Source organism: Buteo buteo, chromosome 11, assembly GCF_964188355.1.
Source record: "Buteo buteo chromosome 11, bButBut1.hap1.1, whole genome shotgun sequence".
NCBI classification, from domain to species: domain Eukaryota; kingdom Metazoa; phylum Chordata; class Aves; order Accipitriformes; family Accipitridae; genus Buteo; species Buteo buteo.
The window spans coordinates 29,651,432-29,671,275 of NC_134181.1; the positions used below are offsets into that span (position 1 = coordinate 29,651,432).

Genomic DNA, 19,844 nt, shown 5'->3' on the forward strand with positions numbered 1-19,844 from the left:
CGGTATGTACAGGGCAGGGAAAAAGCAAAACCCAAACCAGTCCCATGGTTTTGTAACGTATCAAGCTGCAGGAGAGAGAAACGCAGACTAAAGCTGTGCGGATGCCCAGTGTGGACACACCAAAGCCTTTAGCTCTGTCCCCGGGGACAGATGAGGTGAGCTTGGCTCGTGCTTCGGTGACGTGCTCGTTACCAGACTAATTGCTTCCTCGGCAGATGTCGGAGGCCGGCGGGTGTGAGCGGGGCTGGGTCACCCGCACCCGAGTTGGGGAAGCTCTGCCTGTGGCTGCAGGCAGGGACCCCGGGGCAGGGTGCCCTGTCATGCTGAGGTTGTTTCATCTCCTGCTTTTCATCTCGACTGCAATGTCCCCTAATTCCCGCTGAAGCTTATTGAGTGTCCTGAGCCCCTAACGAGCCCAGGGGGATGAAGCACTGTGTGCTGGAGCCTGGTGCTGGTCCTCGACTCTCCCTTTACAAAGGGAATTGTTATTCCCCCTTGGGTTTTACTGCTCCAAATAATTTTCTTCGGTGGAAAGATGTAGGAAACTTGCTCTCACCCACTCCCATGTGGGTCTGGGCAGAGGCAGGGTCTCCCATGGAAAAGGTGTGAGGCTGGTTGGTGGTACCTGCTGAGCAAGAGCATCTGCTCATCACAAACTTTCCTTGCTGTCTTGGGGACCGAGAGTGATTCCTGGGGAGGAGAGACAGATCCCAGAGTGCTGCTAGATCCGAGTGCCCCCTGTGCCTCAAAGGGAACCCCCCCAAGACCTCAGGTGGGATTTGATGCCAAGAGCTACTTCTGCTCATAAATCCCTGTCTGGGTGACATCCTGTCTGTCACCTGCCAGGGGGCTCGAAGGCAAGAAACAAGTGAATTGATAATGCTGGAAAGGATGTCCTGGGCTAGCGTTTAAAAACAAAATGAGGTTCCAGTGCTCAGCAATCCCTCATTCCTGCGCCTGGAGCTGTTGGTGGCCCTTGACAGCTCCTGCACAAATCAGAAACCGCCCATAAATCGCCCAGTGTGGGTGCATCCATCACTCCCCTGGCTCAGCCACTCTCTCCAGGGGTGAGCTGTCATCCTGCCCCCGTGGCACCTTCTCAGCCTGTTTTGGGATGGAGGCGGGTGGGTGGCAGCCAATGCACGGGGGTGTCAATGGGGCAGGGTCCTGCTGGCAGCAGAGCTGTGCACCAGGAACATTTGCAACCTGTTGTATCAGCCCTGCTTTGCAAAGGGTGTTTTTTTCAGGTGCCGGGGTGGGGGAACAAAGGGCAATTTTGGAGCCACACCCCAGCCCCATGGGTGTGCATTGCTTTCCTGCATGTGCCACTTGTGTTTCTGAGCATGGCTTGAGTACCTGACGGCTCTCTGCAGAGGGAGGCACAGCCTGGGGAAAAAATGCTGCAAAATTGGAGTCAGATGGAGGTGTGGAAGGTGCCAGGAGTACTGCGGGCAGCTGTACCGGGTGGGTGGTTTGGGGCTGAAACAGCAACTCTGTGGGCAAGCCTTACCTCCTGCCACCGGTGCAGGGATGTCCTGGCCGGGCTGGCCCTGTCCTGCCCATCCCGGCGGTGGGATGCAATGCCACACGGTACCTCCCACAACCAGCAGCACCATTTACAGCCGTGGGACTGCAGTGGGTTTCGGCCGCATTGTCCCAGCACAGACATGGCTGTGCGGAGTCCTGCTGGGTTCCCGTGCCACGTTGCTATTTATAAGCCCCGAGTTGCACAAGGTTGGGACTGTTTTTTCCGTGATTGTATCAAATCAGTGAAATGGGGAAAGCGAGCAGTCTATTTGACATCCTGTATGTGGGCTTTTTATTTGTGCAATGAGTTTTCATTTCCACTTGAATTGCAAGGCAGTAATGGGATACGTAGCTCATTACCGCAGTGGGTCGTGAAGCCAAGAGCAGGAGGGGTGAGCTCCCCACAGCCCGCCCGTGGGAAAGGCAGGACAACGGTTATCTGTGGGGATAAACCCAGCCCTGAAACGGGGCAGGGTCTGGGTCTCGGAAATGTGGTGGGAGCCCCGTGTTGTGTCCTCACAGCTGAACCCAGCTCCCTTTCCAGCCATTTCATGTGGTTTTTCTCTATGGCTTTGGCCAGGGCGAGAGAAAGTGCTGCTGAATGACGGAGAAAGCTCCCCTGGAGAGGGAAAAGCTTCATGCAATTTCTTCCACATTAAGCGTGACATCTGCTTCGGGATGACTCAGGCGGGTTCCCACCACCCGCACAGGAGAGGAGAGGAGGGCCAGCACCCACACTGGCTGGGTCAGACCTGCTGGGCTTGGTCCTTTCACCCTGGCTCGGCAAGGAAGCGTTTGCGGGGTTATAATAAGCCTAAATCAAGCATTTCCTGATATCACTGAATTTATAGCTATAATTGCTTTGCTCAGTGTGGGTGGCACTCGGTGTGCCTGCCAGGGACGTGACGGATGCCAAAGACTCCGCTGGCTTTGGTGCTCAGCATCACCATAGGAGCTGCCAGCCCTGTGCCCGTGCATCGAGCTGTTCCCCACGGCTGTTCCTGCAGTGCCATGGTGTTTCTGCACAGTCACCATCGCTGGGAATGGGGTGTTTGTCCACTGCTGTTTGCAGTGGTTTGCTGAGCAGGCGATGCTGAGCGCCTCGGAGGGAAACCCCAAACCGCAGCGCAGGACAAACACTCGGGATATGACGTTTTATCCCAAGTCAGCGTGTTTTTAACTTCACTGTCTTGCTAAGCACAGGAATAAGTGTGTGCGAGTAGGATTCTGCATCCTGCCTTGCCCAGTGGAAATGGCAGGTGCCTGGGAAAGGACTCAGTGGCAAGGGGATGGACGGATCCTGCCCAGGCGCATGGCTCAGCTCCCTCCCCAGTGCTGTGGGGTCAGCAAAGCTGGAGGAACTTCAGCTCTAAGGGACCCCTCGGTGCTGCCAGGCTGTCTGTCATTGCAGCACAGCATCCCTGCGGCGCTGTGCCCTGAGGTCAGCCCTTGGCAAGGCCACATGCAGGAGCATCTGTGGCCAAACATCCTCAGCCCCACCTGTGGTGGTTTTTGGGAGCCCCTGGCTCCCACCACGCTGCCTGTCCCATGCACGGGCTGCATGCCGCCCGGCGCTGCCTGGACCGTGCATCTTTTCAGGCCTCATCCAGGAGCTGGCCTGCAGTCACACTGTTTGACTCCAGGCATACTGAAGGACATAACATTAGTTTGTGGTTATTTTCCCCCCCTTGCTGGCTTGGTCTGCAGGATGCTTTGAGGGCTGTCTTTACAGCCAAGAATAATTAATTAACCCTAATTAATTACCCTTCATGTATGAACACCCTTTCTGCTACAGAGATGGGTGAACTGGCTGGTGGCAAACCCAGGGAGAGCTGGTGCCGCTTGAGCCAGCGCTGGTGTGTCCCGATGGGGCAAATCCTGCTCCTTCGCCGGGCTGCATCCTGCTGGCAGGAGGAGGGTAAAACGGGGGCATCGCCCGCAAACCTCCTTGTGCTTCCGAGGCAATGCCTTGGCACCGAAACCGCAGGGACCCAAACGCTGTGCTGGTTCTTATCCCGGCTGGGTTAAACGGTGGCCCTGGGGTGGCTGGGGCTGAGGAACACGGGAGCTATGCGGGGAAGAAAGGGATTTTCTTGGTGCCACATCAAGCGTGGGGTTATCCGAACCTCCTGCTCTGCATGGATGGGGGGTCAGCGCTCCCATACTGGGGGCTGCCTTGGAAAACCTCCCGGTCTCCTCCCCATTTGGGGCTGGGGAGCCAGGCTCCCCCCAAACCCCACCCCTGTGTCCAGCCTTGCCCGTCCCTCCTGCCTGGGGGAATCCAGTGCCTCTCACAACCCCGCCAGCACCCCCCAAAAAGACTTTTTTTTGCATGTGTTAATGGGGCTGGGGGTGCTGCCTGGAAGCAGCTGCTGCATCCTGATGGTAATGAAAGCCACCGGGGAAACCAGCCCCTGAGCAGCAGCGACGGCATTTGGGAGCCAGATTTGACGAAGGGAAGTGACTCAACGTCTTGGAAGGAGTTGGGGGCGGTTTGGGGGGGGGGGAAGCAGTAGAGGACAGCGGGTGACCCAGGGTGGGGACAGTGCGGTGGGGTGGCTGGCAGCCACCTGCCTCCCTTTGGGCTCCCCAGCCGGGGCCGGCATCACTCCGGAGCCTTCGTTAGCTCTCGTTAGGGCGGTGTGCTCCCAGCTGGGGGGGGGACGGGACAGGAAAGGAGGGCCCTTGGGAAGCAGCTTGTTGCTTCCTCGTGCTGGGTCGCGGCAGGATCTGGGCCAGCGTTCCCAGCTCCCGGCGTCACACCCTCTCCCAGCTGTTGCTCGCGGAGCATCGTGCTGCCAAGAAACCCCGGCGATGGATGCTGCCGCGACTCCTTCCCCCTCCTCTCGCCCTTAAAACCAGCGGGGATCGGCACTGTGCCTGCGCCTGGCCCCGCTGCACCGGGGTCCGCACGGGGATGAAAGCCTGCTCGTGTCCGGTGAGCCTTTGGCATTGGGGTTGGGCTGAGCAGCTCCTCTTCCTCATCGGGCCCTGGTACCCCGACATCGTCCTTCCCGGCACGGAGCAGTGGGAGAGCGTGGCACTGCATGAGGTATTTGGAAAGGTCACTGGAAGGCTCGAGAGAGGGATACTGGGGGCACTGGGGTGCGTTACTGTGGGAAAGGGCAGGATGGGTCCTGCCAGCAGAGTAATGGGGTAGAGCCAGCCCATGCAATGCGCTCCAGCCAGGACCATGTTTCTCATGGTGTTTATTGCTTTGGGGAGTGAACTGCATTTACCGCTGCTGTGAGGGGACTGCTTTGCCTGGGCACATTGGGGTGCAAAGGGTTTGCATCCCACTGGGGACCTGCCGCATGCCACAAATGCCACAAGCATGGCATACTATGCGGCGCTGCTGGCACCCAGCACCCTGTGGAGCTGCTGCCCCATCCCAGGGGTCCCGCAAGCCCCTGGAAGCGGGACACTAGCGTGTTGGTCACGAGCCGCCTGGGTTGGCACACCCCCGCTCAATGCAGATGTCTGGACGTTTTGTGTCTCTTCTCCTTTCTCCGGGCTGGACCTGCTGATCCGGGTGCATCAAGCTTCCTCCTGATTCAGCTGCAGGCGATGTTGCAACATGGCGTTGTGCAAAGGCGGACACTGGTCTGGGCTCCAATTCCTCTTTTTCAGCTCCTGTGGGAGCTTGGCCACATGTGATAGGGGTTAATGTCCCCACCTGCAAGGGCATGGTGGTGGGTACAAGCTCCCCAGAGGCACCGCTCCTCACTGGGCATCGCCCACTGTCCCCTGGGTCACAGCTGGGTGGCAGTTTTCCAGTTGCGGTTCCGCCAGCTCTGAGGAAATTCTTCCGTGTGCACGGCTTGAGAGCCAGAAAACACACCGACATTGGTGATGGTGAGCAGGTGAGGGCTCTGCCCCAAGCTCGCTGCTGGCTCCCATTGAACGTGATGCTCCTGGCACAGGTGTGCAGTGCCAGATTTTGGTCCAGCCGCTGCACGTGAGTGTATTTTTTCGTGTGTATCTCCCTCTGGATGGGCTTCCCTGGCTCGGGGCAGAGGTTTGCGGCTTTCCAGGCTCAGCCCGTGCTGGATCGCCGGACGCACCGTGCATGCCGCGGGCAATTGCCACCTACTTGCAGGCACAGGGCTGAAGCCAGGCTGGCACTTGGCTGCTGCCCCTCTGCTTGGGGTCCCGGTGCAAACCGGGACGGGCCGATTCATCGCCGGGAACTCGCTGCCAGATCCAAATCCACCTCGGCATGTGGGGCGCAGCTGAACGAACAGCTGGGAACAGGCAGGACTGGGTGAGCGTGCCGGAGGGGACAGCTTGGTAAGGGGGGGACACGCTTCCCTTCTGCCACGTACCCCAGGGACAGCTTTGGGTTACCATTCTCCTGCGTGTGCGAGGCCAGGAGCATCCCAGGTGGTGGGGCAGGGACGTGGGGGTCCAGCCCGGGGTGGAGGTGCCCCATCCCAGATCACAGGGGACTCTTTGGCTATGCTCACCCATCGCCAGGAGCTACAAGACCGTGGTTTTTTTTTGCACCAGCGAGGGATGACCAAAGCCTACCCAAGGGGTCCTGTGGGACTCCTGAGCCGGCCGCGGGCAGCTCAGGGGCCGTGGCGGATAGGACACAGCACCGAGGGCAGCCAGCTGCCCCGTTCCCTCTCCGTATCCAGCTGAACCGTGCAAGAAAGCGCCTCTACCCAAAGTCCCCCACATCCTGCTGCCGAGATCGCTTCCCCCTTCCCAGGCACTGCCCGTCCCCGCGCCGAGCCCGGCAGCTGGTTTATGCCACCGGCTGCAGTTTTGTTTTTTTTTCTCGTCCTTCCATCGGCAATACGTGGGCGTCCTTCTTGGGGGGAGAAAGCTCAGCAATATCCACGGCATCCTCTGCTCAGATGCCAAAACGACGTAACCCCAGGGTCATTTGCATGCCAGCCCTAAGGAGGTTATAGAAGAAGCAGAGATGTGTAATCCAGCCTCCGTGTGCTCAAAACCCCTGGGGATTTATCAAGCTCAGGTAAATACCTCTGGGTTTATATACATATGAGTTTATTTTTATATATATTTGGGAGGGAGGATTTGGCTGCAGCTGGCTGGAAATCATTGCTTTGCTCAAGGGATTTGCAACCGGTTGAGGTTTTTTTGCTCCCCTGTTATTATAAAGTAGGTTTGGGTTTTGGCACGGCGTAGGATGGCGGGGGGTGGTGACCTCTGGGGTCCCAACACGTGCTGTGCGTTGGGACCCCAGAGGTCACTGCCGCCTGCCATCCTATGCCCAAACCCCTATTTTTTCTAATTTTCCATAAATTCCCCAGCTCTTTTGGAGGTGGGGTTTGCAGCCTGCGGTGATGGGAGCCCCCGCAGTGGCCTTGCAATGTGGGAAAGCTGCAGGGAAAGGAGAGGAACTGGGTGTGAATTTGGGGGGGTGGGAAGGGGGAATGTCCTTATAGCGTGGCAGTGTCACCTCGGTGGGGACAGGGAGAACAGGGGGCTTTTCTTTGCTGTACTGATCAGCATGCAGCTGGGAGCACGGCACGCAGCTGCAAGCCGGAGGCTGGAGGATGCTCTTGCGGATCCGGGGTGACTTTCTCACTTGGTGGGGGTTGAGCTCTGCCGGACCCAGCCGTCCCCCATCCCTGGCACGGTCACATCCGTCCCTCCAGCAGCAGAAGGGACAGACCTATTTCCTTTTTCTTGGTTTCCTTCCTCTTCGTACCCTCAAAATCCTGAGCGGTTGAGAGTAGCCAGAGCAGCCCCGCAGGTGGTATGTGAGCTGCTGCCTTTTGCCTCTACACAGTGTCCCCAAGATGTGTGCTGGCTTTGTCCCCGAGCTGCTGTGGTAAAGCCCAGGCCATAGTTAGGGACATCCTCACTGGGCTGAGGCAGGTCCTGGAGCCCTAAATGGCTTGAAAATCCCCTGGGATCGCTGCGTTTCATGCCCTACCCTACCCGCCTGGGCTGGTGCGATGCAGCAGGGAGGATGCTCGCAAAAAGGGAGTTTTATTGGCCTTTTTATTGCCTGCAAAGTGCCAGGATACCCTAGGATTAATAGCAAACTATATATAAAAAAAAAAAAGAGAGAGAAGAGGAGATGAAAGAACTCTTATTATCTTGGAAGCAGCTCGAGTCATCTTAAGCAGCACAGAAACACAAACTGCCCTTTTTAAAGAAAATCTTTGCCTGTGTAGGTACAAACGCCCAAGATTTTCCCCTTTAATACTCAACCCTTCACAAGAACAGAAAGGATGGGGAGCAAAGGGCTGGGCTCTTACTAACGGAGTGGTTCTGGGCAACCCGGGCACTTTGTGCCAAGGAAGGACAGGTTCCTTTGCCTGGCTCCTGCTGGAGTTTCACCCTGGGAAGAACCTCGCATGACCTGCATTTTGAGGTTAAGCACCAGTTTCTGGCTGGATTGGGGCACGCTCACCATCGGGTGACCCCACACCGTGGCTGGGGGCAGCTCATGGAGACCCATCCCATCCCAACCCGTCCTGTCCTGCGCAGCCTGGCCGGCTCTGCCCAGATAAACACTGACTCATGCTGTTATTCTGTCCCACCCTGGGCACAGCCAGCTTTTTTAAGGCTGCCTTTCCCAGCTATTCCTTTTTTTTCCCATTCACATGGGCGGGGGACAAAGCCTTAACTGCTATGTGGGGAGCAGCCAGGGGTGCCGAAGGCTGCCAGGCGTGGGGGTCCCGATGGAGCGAGGAGGGTCTGCGGCAGTGAAGCAGGGATGCGTCCCAGTGCCATGGAGGCAGGTAAGGCTCAGGCTTCCTGTCCGTCCTGCAGCCAGCCTTGGGGCAGAGCTCGGTGCCTCAGTTTCCCCTGTGGGGACTGGCTTTGCCCCCTCCCTTTGCCTTGGGGGTCTGCTGCTGCTGGTGACTTGGAGGAGTGTCGGGGGAGCTGCCAGCCTGAATCCTCGCTGGCAGGAGCCCGTGTGCTCGGCGGCAGGCTGTTGTGGATGTCCAGCATGCTGCTGCCTCTCCTGTGGCATCCCGCATCCCTGTCCCCTTCCCAGTCCCCTTCTCAGCCAGCTGGAGCTGGACAGAAGGTTTAGGGACAGGTAGCAGGGCTGGGACCTCGGCCAAGGAGCAGCTTTTGGGCAGGCCAGGGCTCGGGGTTTTGCTGTGTCGTGGTCTAAGCTCCCTTTTGATGGGCATGTGGTTGGTGGCCAATTTACCCTGAGGCTCCATCCCCGGGCATCCTTGTGGGGACCAGGATGCTGTGCAGCATTTCTCCCTGCAGCAGCTGTTGCCATGGCAATTGCTGGCTAAAGTAAGGGGGAATTGGTACCCAGAGCTGCTTTCCCATGCCTTTTTTTTTCTTACCCCGCCCCCCCAAGTACTGGCAATCCCCCATGTGGGACTGGACACTGCATCCCAGCAGGGACGTCCCTCCCATGTAACCCCAGGCTGGAAAAATGTGGGTGCCAGAGGGATGGATGGGGTGGCCTCAGGTGCCAGCTTAGGATGGGGCATGCATCCATATTCCCTAGGGCATGTTCCCACTGACAGCAATGGGAGCTGGCTGTGCTCAGGATCCAGCCTGCAGGGTGGCACTCGAGCCCAACCAGAGCAATAAGCACCCACGGGACTAGGACCAGCGTCTGCCATGGGGCGGGGGGGAAATCCAGGGCTGCGACAGGGCTCAGAGGGGACCGGTGCCAGCGGGTCAAGGGGGACATCGAGATGCTGCTTCGCCCCGTGCCCTTCTCAAAGCTCTTCAGATGAGCAACCATGTGTTTTCCCCAAAACATCTGCCTGCAATTGCCCTCTCTCACAGAGCAGGGCTGTGCCGGGGCTGCCTGCACCGCGTGGGCAGCCTGGCTGCCTTCCTCCCACGCATGCCGGAGGAAGCGGGTTTGAGTTTGGGGTGCACATGGGACCTCAGAAACCACTGCTGGGAAGGAGGGGAAATGCTCAAATGCGAAAAAGGAAGAGCAGCTGCCTGGGGGCGGCAGCAGCTGTGCAGGCAGCAGTACAGGCAGCGGTGCAGGCAGGGGCACAGAGCACAGGGGCTGGCAGTGGTGAGCAGAGACCACCCTGGTCATCCGCCTGCTTCCCAGGGGAGTTTCTCTGTCCTGCCCCTGGGTGTCCCTTGCACCCTTAGCACCCAGCTGTGGGGGGACAAGCGCTAACCCAAGGGCACCCCCAGTTTCCCCAGTGCTGGGGGAGTGCTTGTGGGGACCCCTGCAGAGGCACACGCTGGTCCCAGCCCGGTTTCATAGCATCATGTGGGTAAAAGCACAATGCACTTTGACAGCTCAGGCAGGATCTTGTGTGCTTAAAAGCTGGTCTGCTTATTTTATTTGATTTTATTTGATTCCCCCCCCCCCACCACCTGTATCAGTACCTCCAGTAAAAGCATTGCCCGCAGGCATCAGGGGGAGGCAGAAGGCAGTGCTGGCAGCCTGCCTGTCTCTATAAATGCCTGGTACAGGCAGCTGAGAGCTTGGGCAGCACCCGTGCCTGGGCAGTACCCGCTGCTGGGGGGGCTGAGCATCCCCTGCCCTCCTTGGGCATGGCTGCATCCCTGGCATGCAGATCCGGCCAAGGTCCCCCCATTTCCCCACAGCCCCGGTCACATCCATCCCCCGCCTGTCTGGGCTGGCCACGGAAGAGCTTTCGCCCAGAAAAGCTTGATTTGAACATTTTCTGCTGTTCTCTCCGTTTCCTGTTGCCTTCCCAAGAACAACATCCCTGACCTCATCCTCCCCCGGTGCGCACTGGGATGCTGCCGATGTGCGAGCCACCCGTTGGGAATCCCACCCCGGCGCCCACGGGCAGGACTCAGCCTTCTCTGGGTACCAAGACAAATACAGCTGCGGGAATGATGGGGCTGTCGGTGGCTGGCTGGACTAAAAGGTTATTTTGGGTAGATCCTGTGCTCATTTTTGTTGAGGTAGGAGGACAGAGATGAATAGACCGAATGGAGAGCAAAGTGGTTTTGGCTCGAGCCGGGTATTTTCAACCCAGAGAGGAACATTGAAACACGCTTATGATTATTATGTGGCTTCCTCCCCCCCCCCCCCCAAACTTTGGGGGTTTTTGCAGTGAGAAATGAGGAGGTTTCACACAGCCACCCCTCAGAGACTCCATTTCTGAGAGGGTTTTGGGGATGCAGGTGGGAATTTGCTGGATGATTTTCCAGTGGATCTGGGCTCCAGCTCCTGGTGCCCATCTCATGCCTGGTGCCCAGAGCCATCCTGGGAGGTTCATGGCAGGTTCAGCAGCTGCCTGTCTGCTGCCTTGGGGTTTGTGATAGCTCTGCATGAGCCCTGGAAACAAACCCATCATCTGCCAAACCCCATGGGGAAATAGAACGCTGCTGCTCCCGTTGCTCTCCAGCCATCCTCACCCCCTCATCCCAAGCGAGGACCGGGGCCACCCCGCTGCCCAACCTGGCAGAGGTCTGGGGGGGTTCTTTTACATCACCTGCCTTGTCTGTCTGTCTTGAGAAGGGCAAATGTTAAAATAAAAAAAAATAAGAAAGTGAAGGGAGGATGAATAGCAAAATAAACGCACAATTCAAATAAATAATCCATTAAATACAGCTTTGAAATGTCAAGCTGAATGTCATTGCACTCACTGGGCTCAGTGATTAAAAAATAATAATAAAGAGGAGATTTTACATTAAAAATATAGAAGTGGGCACAATTGGAAAGGAGCCTGTAAAGCTGCAGGAATCCCTCCTGCCCACCCCGGGTGCTGTAATGAACCTGGGGTCTGGCTGACCTCGTGGTGATGAGGGGTAGTGGTCCATCCCTGGGGGTCCCTCACTCACCCCATGGGTGACACCAGGGTGGAAATGGCAGGTGGGTGGCATTTCTTGGGGGGTTTCTCCTCAGTGGCAGAGCAAGTTCCAGGAGCTTTGGAGCTCTCTGGCCAAGGGTAGTGGAGTGGGATAGGATGGGATGTGGTGGGATGGGATGCAGTGGGGTAGGGTGGGATGGACACGGGGCTCTGGGCTCCTCCACCTTTCTGCCGCTTTGCCTTTGGAAAGGTGATGACATGAAAACTGCTGGTCTGTAAAGGCAGCGGTCAGGATGGCTCATTACCCAGGAACATTAACAGTCAGCGCTATAAGAGCCAGTTCTGCTGATACTGTTACTGCCACCGGATCATCAACTTTAATTCATGCTTTTGACGATCAAGGTTTTGCAGGGGCAAGGCCTCCTTCCAGCTCAAACTAATTCACAAGCTTTGCTCTAAAACCTTATTTATTCTGGCTGCTTATTGTCTCCTGAGGCTCGGCAAGGGGGAAGGCGATGGGGCTGTGATTTAAGCCCCCAGCTGGGGACTTTGCAGCAATGGGAGCAGCAGCAATTGCAGGAAGGAACCAGAGGAAAAGCCCAGGGAGAAACAATAGGTTACAACACAAACACCATGGGGATTTCAAAGCAGGGGGACCTTGGAGCTGAAATGCCTGAAGACAGGAGAGTCCAGCCTGGATGGGCAGAACCACATCCTTCCCGCAGGGACAAGGTTGGGTGCAATGTCCCATGCCGGGGTTCACGTAGATCTTGCTCCTCTTGCCACGGCTCACTCCGGCGTGCTCACGCTTTGCTAATTGGCTTGGGTGGCTCTTGGCTTTAACCCACTGTGACTGTTCATGGGCAGTGGTTGAACCCATTTAACACAGGGCTTTAAGTGGCTGGTGGAGACCGACTTCTGATTATGGGAAATGACGCTGTTAGTTATCACAATTAACATTTTAAAACACGCAGGGCACTGATTTAATCAGAGAAATAACTGTATGAGAGTCCAGGCACCTCACGCATATTTATGGCTTTAACTGTTTATAATAACATTGCTGTGGGTTTGATTGTAAGGGTTCTTTGCATCTACCTACTGATGCTGGCTCGCGGCAGGTGCTTGTACCGAGTGTACATTACAGGATTTCTGGACTGGGTTATCCCAAAAACTGCTGGGATCATGACAGGACCCCAACTTCACCAGATTTGTGGCGGGGGGGTCCCCAGGCCAACACAGCCCCCTCAAGGCGTGAGGCAGCACCAGCCTGCCAGGGAGGCTGCACAGGGTTAAATCATGGCAGCGGCTGAGTCTCTGTTTCCTCCCTTAACCCCACATCCGAGGGCGAAAGGCCTTTGTCTGATCTCAGCTTTAATATTATAGCTCCGTCCCTAGACCTGCGTGGAGGGAGCTGCCTTTGTGCTGTGGGACACTGAACCACCGCCTCTCCCCCCATCCCGCCGGGCATCCAGCTGCGCCGGGAGCACGGCCGCCGCACCGGAGACGAGAGGTGAGACGGTGTAATGCCGCTTTCACCAGGCCAGGTGCCTGGCATCGGTGGGGTACGTGGTAAGCTGCTTGCTGGATTTTTAGTCCAATTTGCTGGGTGCTCAGGAATAAAAAAGAGAAGAGCCATAATATTTTGCAGATTGGAAGGTCTCAAAGCTGTTAATGAGCTGTTAATAAGCATCATCCTAGTTTTTCCCCTGGAAGTAGGCGTGTAAAACACATTTTTTGCAGGATGAGGCTACAGCCACATCCTGGTGGAGACGAGGGACTGAATCACATCCTGTGGCTCAGGGAGCTGATCTCTCTTGGTCGGGGGGTGAAAATCCAGGGAGGAACCACAGGAGCATCTTCCCCCGGGGCCAGAGGCGGGGTCCCCATGGGATCCCCCGTACCTGTGTGCTCCGTCGCCTCTCTCCATGGCCCCTCGTGCCCATGCACGTTGCAGGGCTGGCATCCCTCCGGCAGGCTGTGCTCGCTGTGATTAACACCATGTGTTTGCTCAGCAGAAGCACACAGAGAAACATCACTGGCCAAAGAGCCCGGGACTAACCAGGCTGTAGTTTGTTTACAGACAATGGCGCTTTCCAATTTGTCCAACTACTTGGATGATGTTGATAACTACAGCGACTACCCAGATTACACCTATGAGGAGACCAGCAGCGTGTGGACAGACCCGTCCTACGAACCGAAAGACATTGCGAGGATCCTCTCTGTCATCATCTACAGCGTGTCCTGTGTGTTGGGCATCCTGGGGAATGGCCTTGTCATCGCAATCATAACTCTGAAGATGAAGAAGTCAGTCAATGCCATCTGGTTCCTCAACCTGGCTGTCGCCGACTTCCTCTTCAACATCTTCCTGCCCATAAACATTGCTTACACGGCTATGCGGTACAACTGGATCTTTGGGACAGTCATGTGCAAGTTGAACTCCTTCCTCCTCATCCTCAACATGTACACCAGTGTCCTTCTGCTCACCACCATCAGCTTCGATCGCTATGTGTCAGTGGTTTTTCCTGTCTGGTCTCAAAACCATCGGTCGACCAACCTAGCATATTTAGTTTGCTTCATTATCTGGACCGTTGGCATCATTATGAGCTGCCCGTCTCTTGTCTTCCGAGACACAGCACAAGCCCGCAACTCCGTGATTTGTTTTAGCAACTTCTCCCTCTCCAGGAATAAGTCTTACCAAGCCCTGGCACTAATGAGGCACCGAACGGTGAACATCACCAGGTTCCTCGCCGGATACATCCTTCCCATAACCATCATCACTTTCTGCTACATCGCCATTGTCTTCAACTTGCGTCGAAACCGCCTTGCCAAGTCCAAAAAGCCTTTCAAGATCATCATCACCATTATAGTTACCTTCTTCCTTTGCTGGAGTCCCTACCACCTGCTGAACCTCCTAGAAACAGAGCCCGACATGATCCCGCGCTCCGTGTTTGAGATCAGCATCCCCATAACGACGGCGCTTGCTGCCTCCAACAGCTGCATGAACCCCGTCCTCTATGTCTTCATGGGCCAGGACTTTAAGAAGTTTAAGGTCACCATCCTTTCCAGACTGGTGAATGCCCTCAGTGAGGAGACAGGCCACTCCAGCATCGTTCACAGGAGCTTCTCCAAGATGTCTTCAATGACCGAGAAGGAGATGACAGTCCTCTAAACTCAACCTGGATGCCTGCAGGAGGGCTATAGTCCTCCGGTGTTGCCCATGCGCATTGCTATGATGGTGACCACCCTTGCAGTGGCCCCTGGTGTGGGACGAGCATAGTCCAACGCTGTCCTATAGCGTATTCTTTGACTTGTCTTGCTGCCTGGGGGCTGGCAGGTGTTGGAGAACACTGCTCTGTGCACGTGGAGAAGATACAACTGCCCTTAATCTTTCTTTGTGGTTGCAAAGATGATTGCATTGAACTATTTAAGAAAATATTTCAGGGCATTCCTGTCTAATCTATGCATTGCCTGGCCTGACAAGGCCATTCCTGCCATTTCCAGAGACATCGTTATGGGGAGATTGGGTGGAGGATGTGTCTGGGAAGGCACCTCTGCTGCCAGGCTCCCAAGATGGGTGGCTGAGTGGGCACGCGCCATGGATGATACCTGCTATGACAAAACTGGTGACGCTCTTCCTATGTCCTATGTATGCATATAGCTACTCATGTTAAAGTCCTAAAGTATATTGGTACTAGCACAATATGTTTTTAACTGTTGTGAGCACTTTGTACCCAGAGAGGCCCTGGGAATTCTCTTCATAAGAGGGGTTTGAATATCTCAACCTCAATGAAGCTGGAAGTCTCGCATGTCTTCTAAGTGATCCAGACCCAGGGCCACCTGCTAGGGTAGGGATTGGGCTCGTGCATGGGGTCACCCACATGGAAAACTGGGAGAAAAAAGAGGGAAAGATTCATTTGAAGTGTCTTTTGACCAAACCCCACTTTGATGGGCACGTTTCATGTGGTACATTTTGCAGAGTGATTTGATGCTTGGGGCCCTGAGTCCCAGCAGCTCCTTGCAAAGTGCCTGGGTGGCACCGGGGACCAGGTCCATGGGCTGGGCACTGCAGTGCTGGGGGAGGACCTGCTGTCCCCTCCTGGATCCAGGTGGACCCGAGGACTGGCTCCATTAATGGCTGCTCCCTGGTGTGATCAGTCGGTCCTATGGGAAGATTTTGTCTCTTCCCTACCAGGCAGCAAGCCCATTGCCGGTGGGAGACTCTGCCAACGCACACAAATCTCTGCAGTGAAGGATGAGCCAAGCCACCGTCTCTATCCAATTTCATGCACAGTTAATTTGGGAGTTCCTTCACTGTTTGGGCTTCTTGACTATGACACCGGTGTCACGCTTATTTATGTGTTGGTTTCTCCGTGTCACCCATAGCCTCTCACTCCCAGGAAAGCAAGGAACAACCGAGTCCTCCACCTGCGCCGGGAGCCGGAGCAGAGCTGATCCCTGGAGCTGGGTTCAGGCAGTCCCGACTGGCACCAGGGACATTTCAGAGGGTCCCTGGGGGTCCCAGCCCATGCGATGCCCAGGGCAGTTTTGTACAGGAGCCGGCACACTGGCAATTGAGAGTCTGCTCACAGGTGCCCGCAAAGGCTGAGATATTTATTTATGGCTTTTTTTAAAAAGACAAAAAATGGAAAAAAAAGTGCAGAGGCAGCTCCCAGGAAAAGGCACAGAGCTATTTACAGGCTCCCGTCAGCAGCAGATCATGCCAGACACAGATATAAACCAAATCACAAAGCCCCAGTAATTGAGCTGCAGCCCTGAGCTGCGGGAATGCTGCGGATAATAGCGGACGCTATGGTGGGAGCTGGATTTCAGACAGATTATCAGGCATCCCCTCTGCCCCCCACACTGCCTGGCTGATCTACCTTGATCTGCATAACCTCATTAGTGTGGCATGATGGGGAGAGAGGGGAGCACCTGCACCCCATGGAGCTGTCGGCGTGCTCGTCTCCCATTACATGGGCGCAGAAGGACGAGGTACTGCCTGCAGCATCCCTGCCCAGCGCTGCCAGCCCCTGGCACTGCCTGCATCTCCCCTGGGATAGGGATGCTGATGGATCTGGTGCGTTTGGCTGCAGTTTTGGTGCTGCCGAATGGTGTGTGTTGGGGCATACTTGTCCCCTACACCGGGCGAGAGAGGTGCCCATCCTTGCTAGGATTGCAGGAGATGCTGCAGAACCCGTCTGCTAAAAGGGGGGTGCAGAGGGGTGGGGGATTTATCCTGAAAATAAAGGGTGTCCAGCCTGAACCCAGAAGGGGAACACAGCAGGGAGATGGGGATTATAAGGGAAATTAATGGCAGATTGGTGACTGCCACCTGTTGGGTGCTGCTCTAAATAACACAGGGTCCCAGGCACTCAGCACCCAGCTGCAGGTGTCTTTGCATCTCCTCGGGGCTGGGAACCGGCAGGCTGAGCAGCACCAGCTACTTGCCCGGGGAGCAATGCCCTGTCCCTGGGCTGCACCGTGTGCCATGGCAGAACCTGGGGCTGCTCCCGGTGCTGAGCCGCCTGCGGGGACCATCCACATGGTTTTTTTCCCCACAAAACCTGTGCACAGTGCATAGCCTTGGAAGATGCTGTGACCAAGGAGGCTGCAGGGGAGGAAGGCTTTGGTGGTGGGAGGAGGTTCCCCTTGCTCACGTTACACAGTATTTAATTACCTGCTGAAAGATCGCAGGGTTCCTGTTAGCAGTCAGATAGGACAGATGGGACAGACAGGGCAGACAGACAGAGACAGCTGCTCAGGGAGGTGAGGGGGACGCAGAACTAGCAGAGGCAGAGCAGGAGCCCAGAATCTGTTTGGGGGACAGGGGGAATGGGGTGCACCCCGGAGCCAGCAGCCACTGATGCTTTTTGGGCTCAGGGTTTGGGGCAGCTGAAGAAGTGGGGCGAGAAGCAGCTGGTGCTGCTGGGACAGGACCCCAGGACGGGTTTGGGAACAGTGTGGGTCAACATGCATGGGACGGGGGAGCTGGGCAGCCTGTGTGTCCCCCAGGACCCAGCGCCATACCGTTGCCCCTCGGTCCGGCGATGTGATGCTCCCAGGCCATGCTGGAGTGGGGATGCTCCTCACTAATTTTCGTGGCTGGATTTTGCAAGCCCATCTATTATTACTGCAAACAGCTTTCCAAAAAAAAAGTGATGACTTGGTACATAACCTTGGGTTAAATCATCATTTTAATGACAGCTTGGGAAACCTAATATTTGAGTTTGTCCTTGTAGCTCTTTGCCTATTTAATAAAAAACCTGTTTTACATACAAATACCCCCGCTACATGCTCAAGCTCGTCACATGGAGCGGGAAGGATCCCAGGACTTTTCAGTAAGCAGTTGCTTCCTAGTGTATATTCCTGATCCCCAGCATTGAATTTGGGACTGCAGGAAAGCAGCCGGGAGTGGAGGGGCATGGGGATGCGCGGCTGGGGCCGTATGGCCAGGAGCCAGTGACTGGGATGGGAGCGTGGTGCTCCGAGCCTCTCATATGGGAGATCTTCCAAAGATGCTCTCTGTGGGTCTCCTCCTTTAATTTGTCCCTGAAGAGGCCAAATGGCTCTTTAAGGGAAAACAAAAAAAAAAAGTATCTGTGCAAAAAAAAAGGCAGCTGAAAGAGCATCGTTTCCCCTGCGCCTGCATGCGGCATGAGCCCTGCAGTGGGGCCTGTGTCGGCTCCCCGTCGCCCGCTTTGTTAATCTGTGCACCGAGCCGCTGCCAGCCTCTCCCCCAGGTTCGTGTCAGCCCGCCGTGTTCTCTGTCAGATAAGATCTGGCAAACGCTCTGTTATACTGATTTGAAAGAGGAATTATTAATGCCAGCTCTGAGATGGAGCTCTGCGTGGGAGCTGTCTGCGTCTCGCCTGGCGGAGGCTGGTTCCCCCATCACCTCCTGCACCCCACGAGCCCCCTGCTGTCCCGGGGGCTGTTTTGGGGGGATGGAGCAGTGGGGAGGGGGTTGGCTCCTGCACCCCAGCTGGCTCCCAGTGCTCTGCCCCCCGCACCCTACCATCCAGACACCCCTGGACAAGCAGCGTGTTGCTGCTCCATCCCCTCCCTCTGCTGGTTCCCCCCGTCCTGGCAGGGTCTGGGATGAGGATCGGGAAGAGAAGGGAAAAATCCTCCGAGTTTTGCCTGCTGGACCCTGTAACCCATCAGGCATTGAATGAGCCTCCTCAGGGAATATTGGTGATTTCTGTTCCCATGTCGCCTATCGAAGCAGGCAGTAAACAGATCAAACAGAGGGCATTAAAAATGCATATATACAAAACAGAAACAGGGCAGAAATATTCATCGTAAAACCTCAGCAGCAGAACCGCTCAGTGCGCACGAGCCTCTTATCCAGATTTTTCTTTCCCTTTCTGCAACTTGGCAAAGAAATGCAGCTCAATATTGCCCCAATTCCTCTGATATTGCCTAAATACTACAGGCATACCCCGGCACCTCGCAGAGCGGGCGAAGATGCATCCTTTCAGCTCTCCTATTTTTTTGCAATGCCATACATTTTGTTCATCCAGGGGAGGGAAGCTCGCCCTGCTGTGTTGGCTGCAGCCCCCTGTGGTGATGGGAAGGTCCAGTATATTAAATTGTGGGTCCTCGGATGCTTCCTGCTGACCCTGGTCTATCCCACTCCTGCCGGGACTGATAGACTCGCAGCTCAGCTAGGAGATGTCCTTAGCTATGAATTAACACCGTCCTCTTGATTAATGCCGGCAGGAGGCTAATGACACTGCAGCCAACTTGAGCACGATGTGCAAAAACTGTAATTAGCATCCAGGGAAGGGGCTCAGCGGGACCCACAGCTCCAGGGCTGGCTGGCACGTCCAGCCCCGCTCCGTGCTGGCGTGGTGGCAGCCGCCCAGCCGGGGTCTGCGGCCCCTTTTGGGGCAGGAGTTGGTGAAATCAGTAACTGGGGGTGCACCTGGGTTTAGGAGCTAAGAGTCAAGGGGTGAACGGGATTCAGAGTCGCCACCATCCCCACGAGACCTGCAATTAAGGCTGTCATGGGGATTGTGATTTTAGGATAGGTCAGGGCTGGCCAGGAAAGAAGAGCAGCAGGTTTGGGAGCTGGGACAGTGATCCCCGGCCCAACAACCCCATGCCCAGCCCCGAGACCTCGACCCCCAGCCCAGGACCCCCATCCCTAGCCCAAGACTCCCATCCCTAGCCCAGGACCCCAATGCACAACCCCGGGACCCCATTCCCCAGCCACAGCCATCCCACCTCTCCCTACCCCACGAGCCCATCGAAGTCCCATGACCCCACACGCTGTGGGGCTCAGCACCCCCAGAACCCCAGGGACGGTGCTGCAGCATGCTGGGGGCCCACGGCAGGACCGGTCCTTGCGCAGCGCATCCTCGCCACGTGCCAAACCTGCCTCGTTCCTCTCCATGCCCCCTCCCCGCTGCTGCCTCCCCATAATTACCCACCGCTCACAGGGCCCCAAAACTTGGGGCTGGGTCTCATTTCACATGAGCAGTTGGGAAATTACTCCAGAATATACCAAAATCATTTCTGTGGAACACACTACCGTCGTTAATGACTGTTCTTTTTCAATTAGCTGTCATGGCCCTGAAATAAAGCTGTGCTTTC

At 56.1% G+C, this 19,844-nt stretch overlaps 1 protein-coding gene across 3 annotated transcripts; it reads left to right on the top strand.

Annotated features, from left to right (window-relative positions):
• The first annotated feature begins 4,311 nt into the window (after positions 1 to 4,311).
• On the top strand, positions 4,312 to 17,967 carry CMKLR1 (chemerin chemokine-like receptor 1). 3 transcript variants are annotated; one of them, XM_075039600.1, is made up of 3 exons: positions 4,312 to 4,579; positions 12,630 to 12,756; positions 13,327 to 17,967. In XM_075039600.1, the coding sequence occupies exons 1-3, from the start codon at positions 4,575 to 4,577 to the stop codon at positions 14,413 to 14,415; spliced, it is 1,221 nt and encodes a 406-aa protein (XP_074895701.1). In that variant the 5' UTR covers positions 4,312 to 4,574; the 3' UTR covers positions 14,416 to 17,967. The 3 variants fall into 3 exon arrangements, with proteins under 3 accessions (XP_074895701.1, XP_074895700.1, XP_074895702.1); XM_075039599.1 differs by lacking the exon at positions 4,312 to 4,579 and adding an exon at positions 5,364 to 5,485; XM_075039601.1 differs by lacking the exon at positions 4,312 to 4,579 and adding an exon at positions 7,996 to 8,252.
• The last annotated feature ends 1,877 nt before the right edge of the window (positions 17,968 to 19,844 follow it).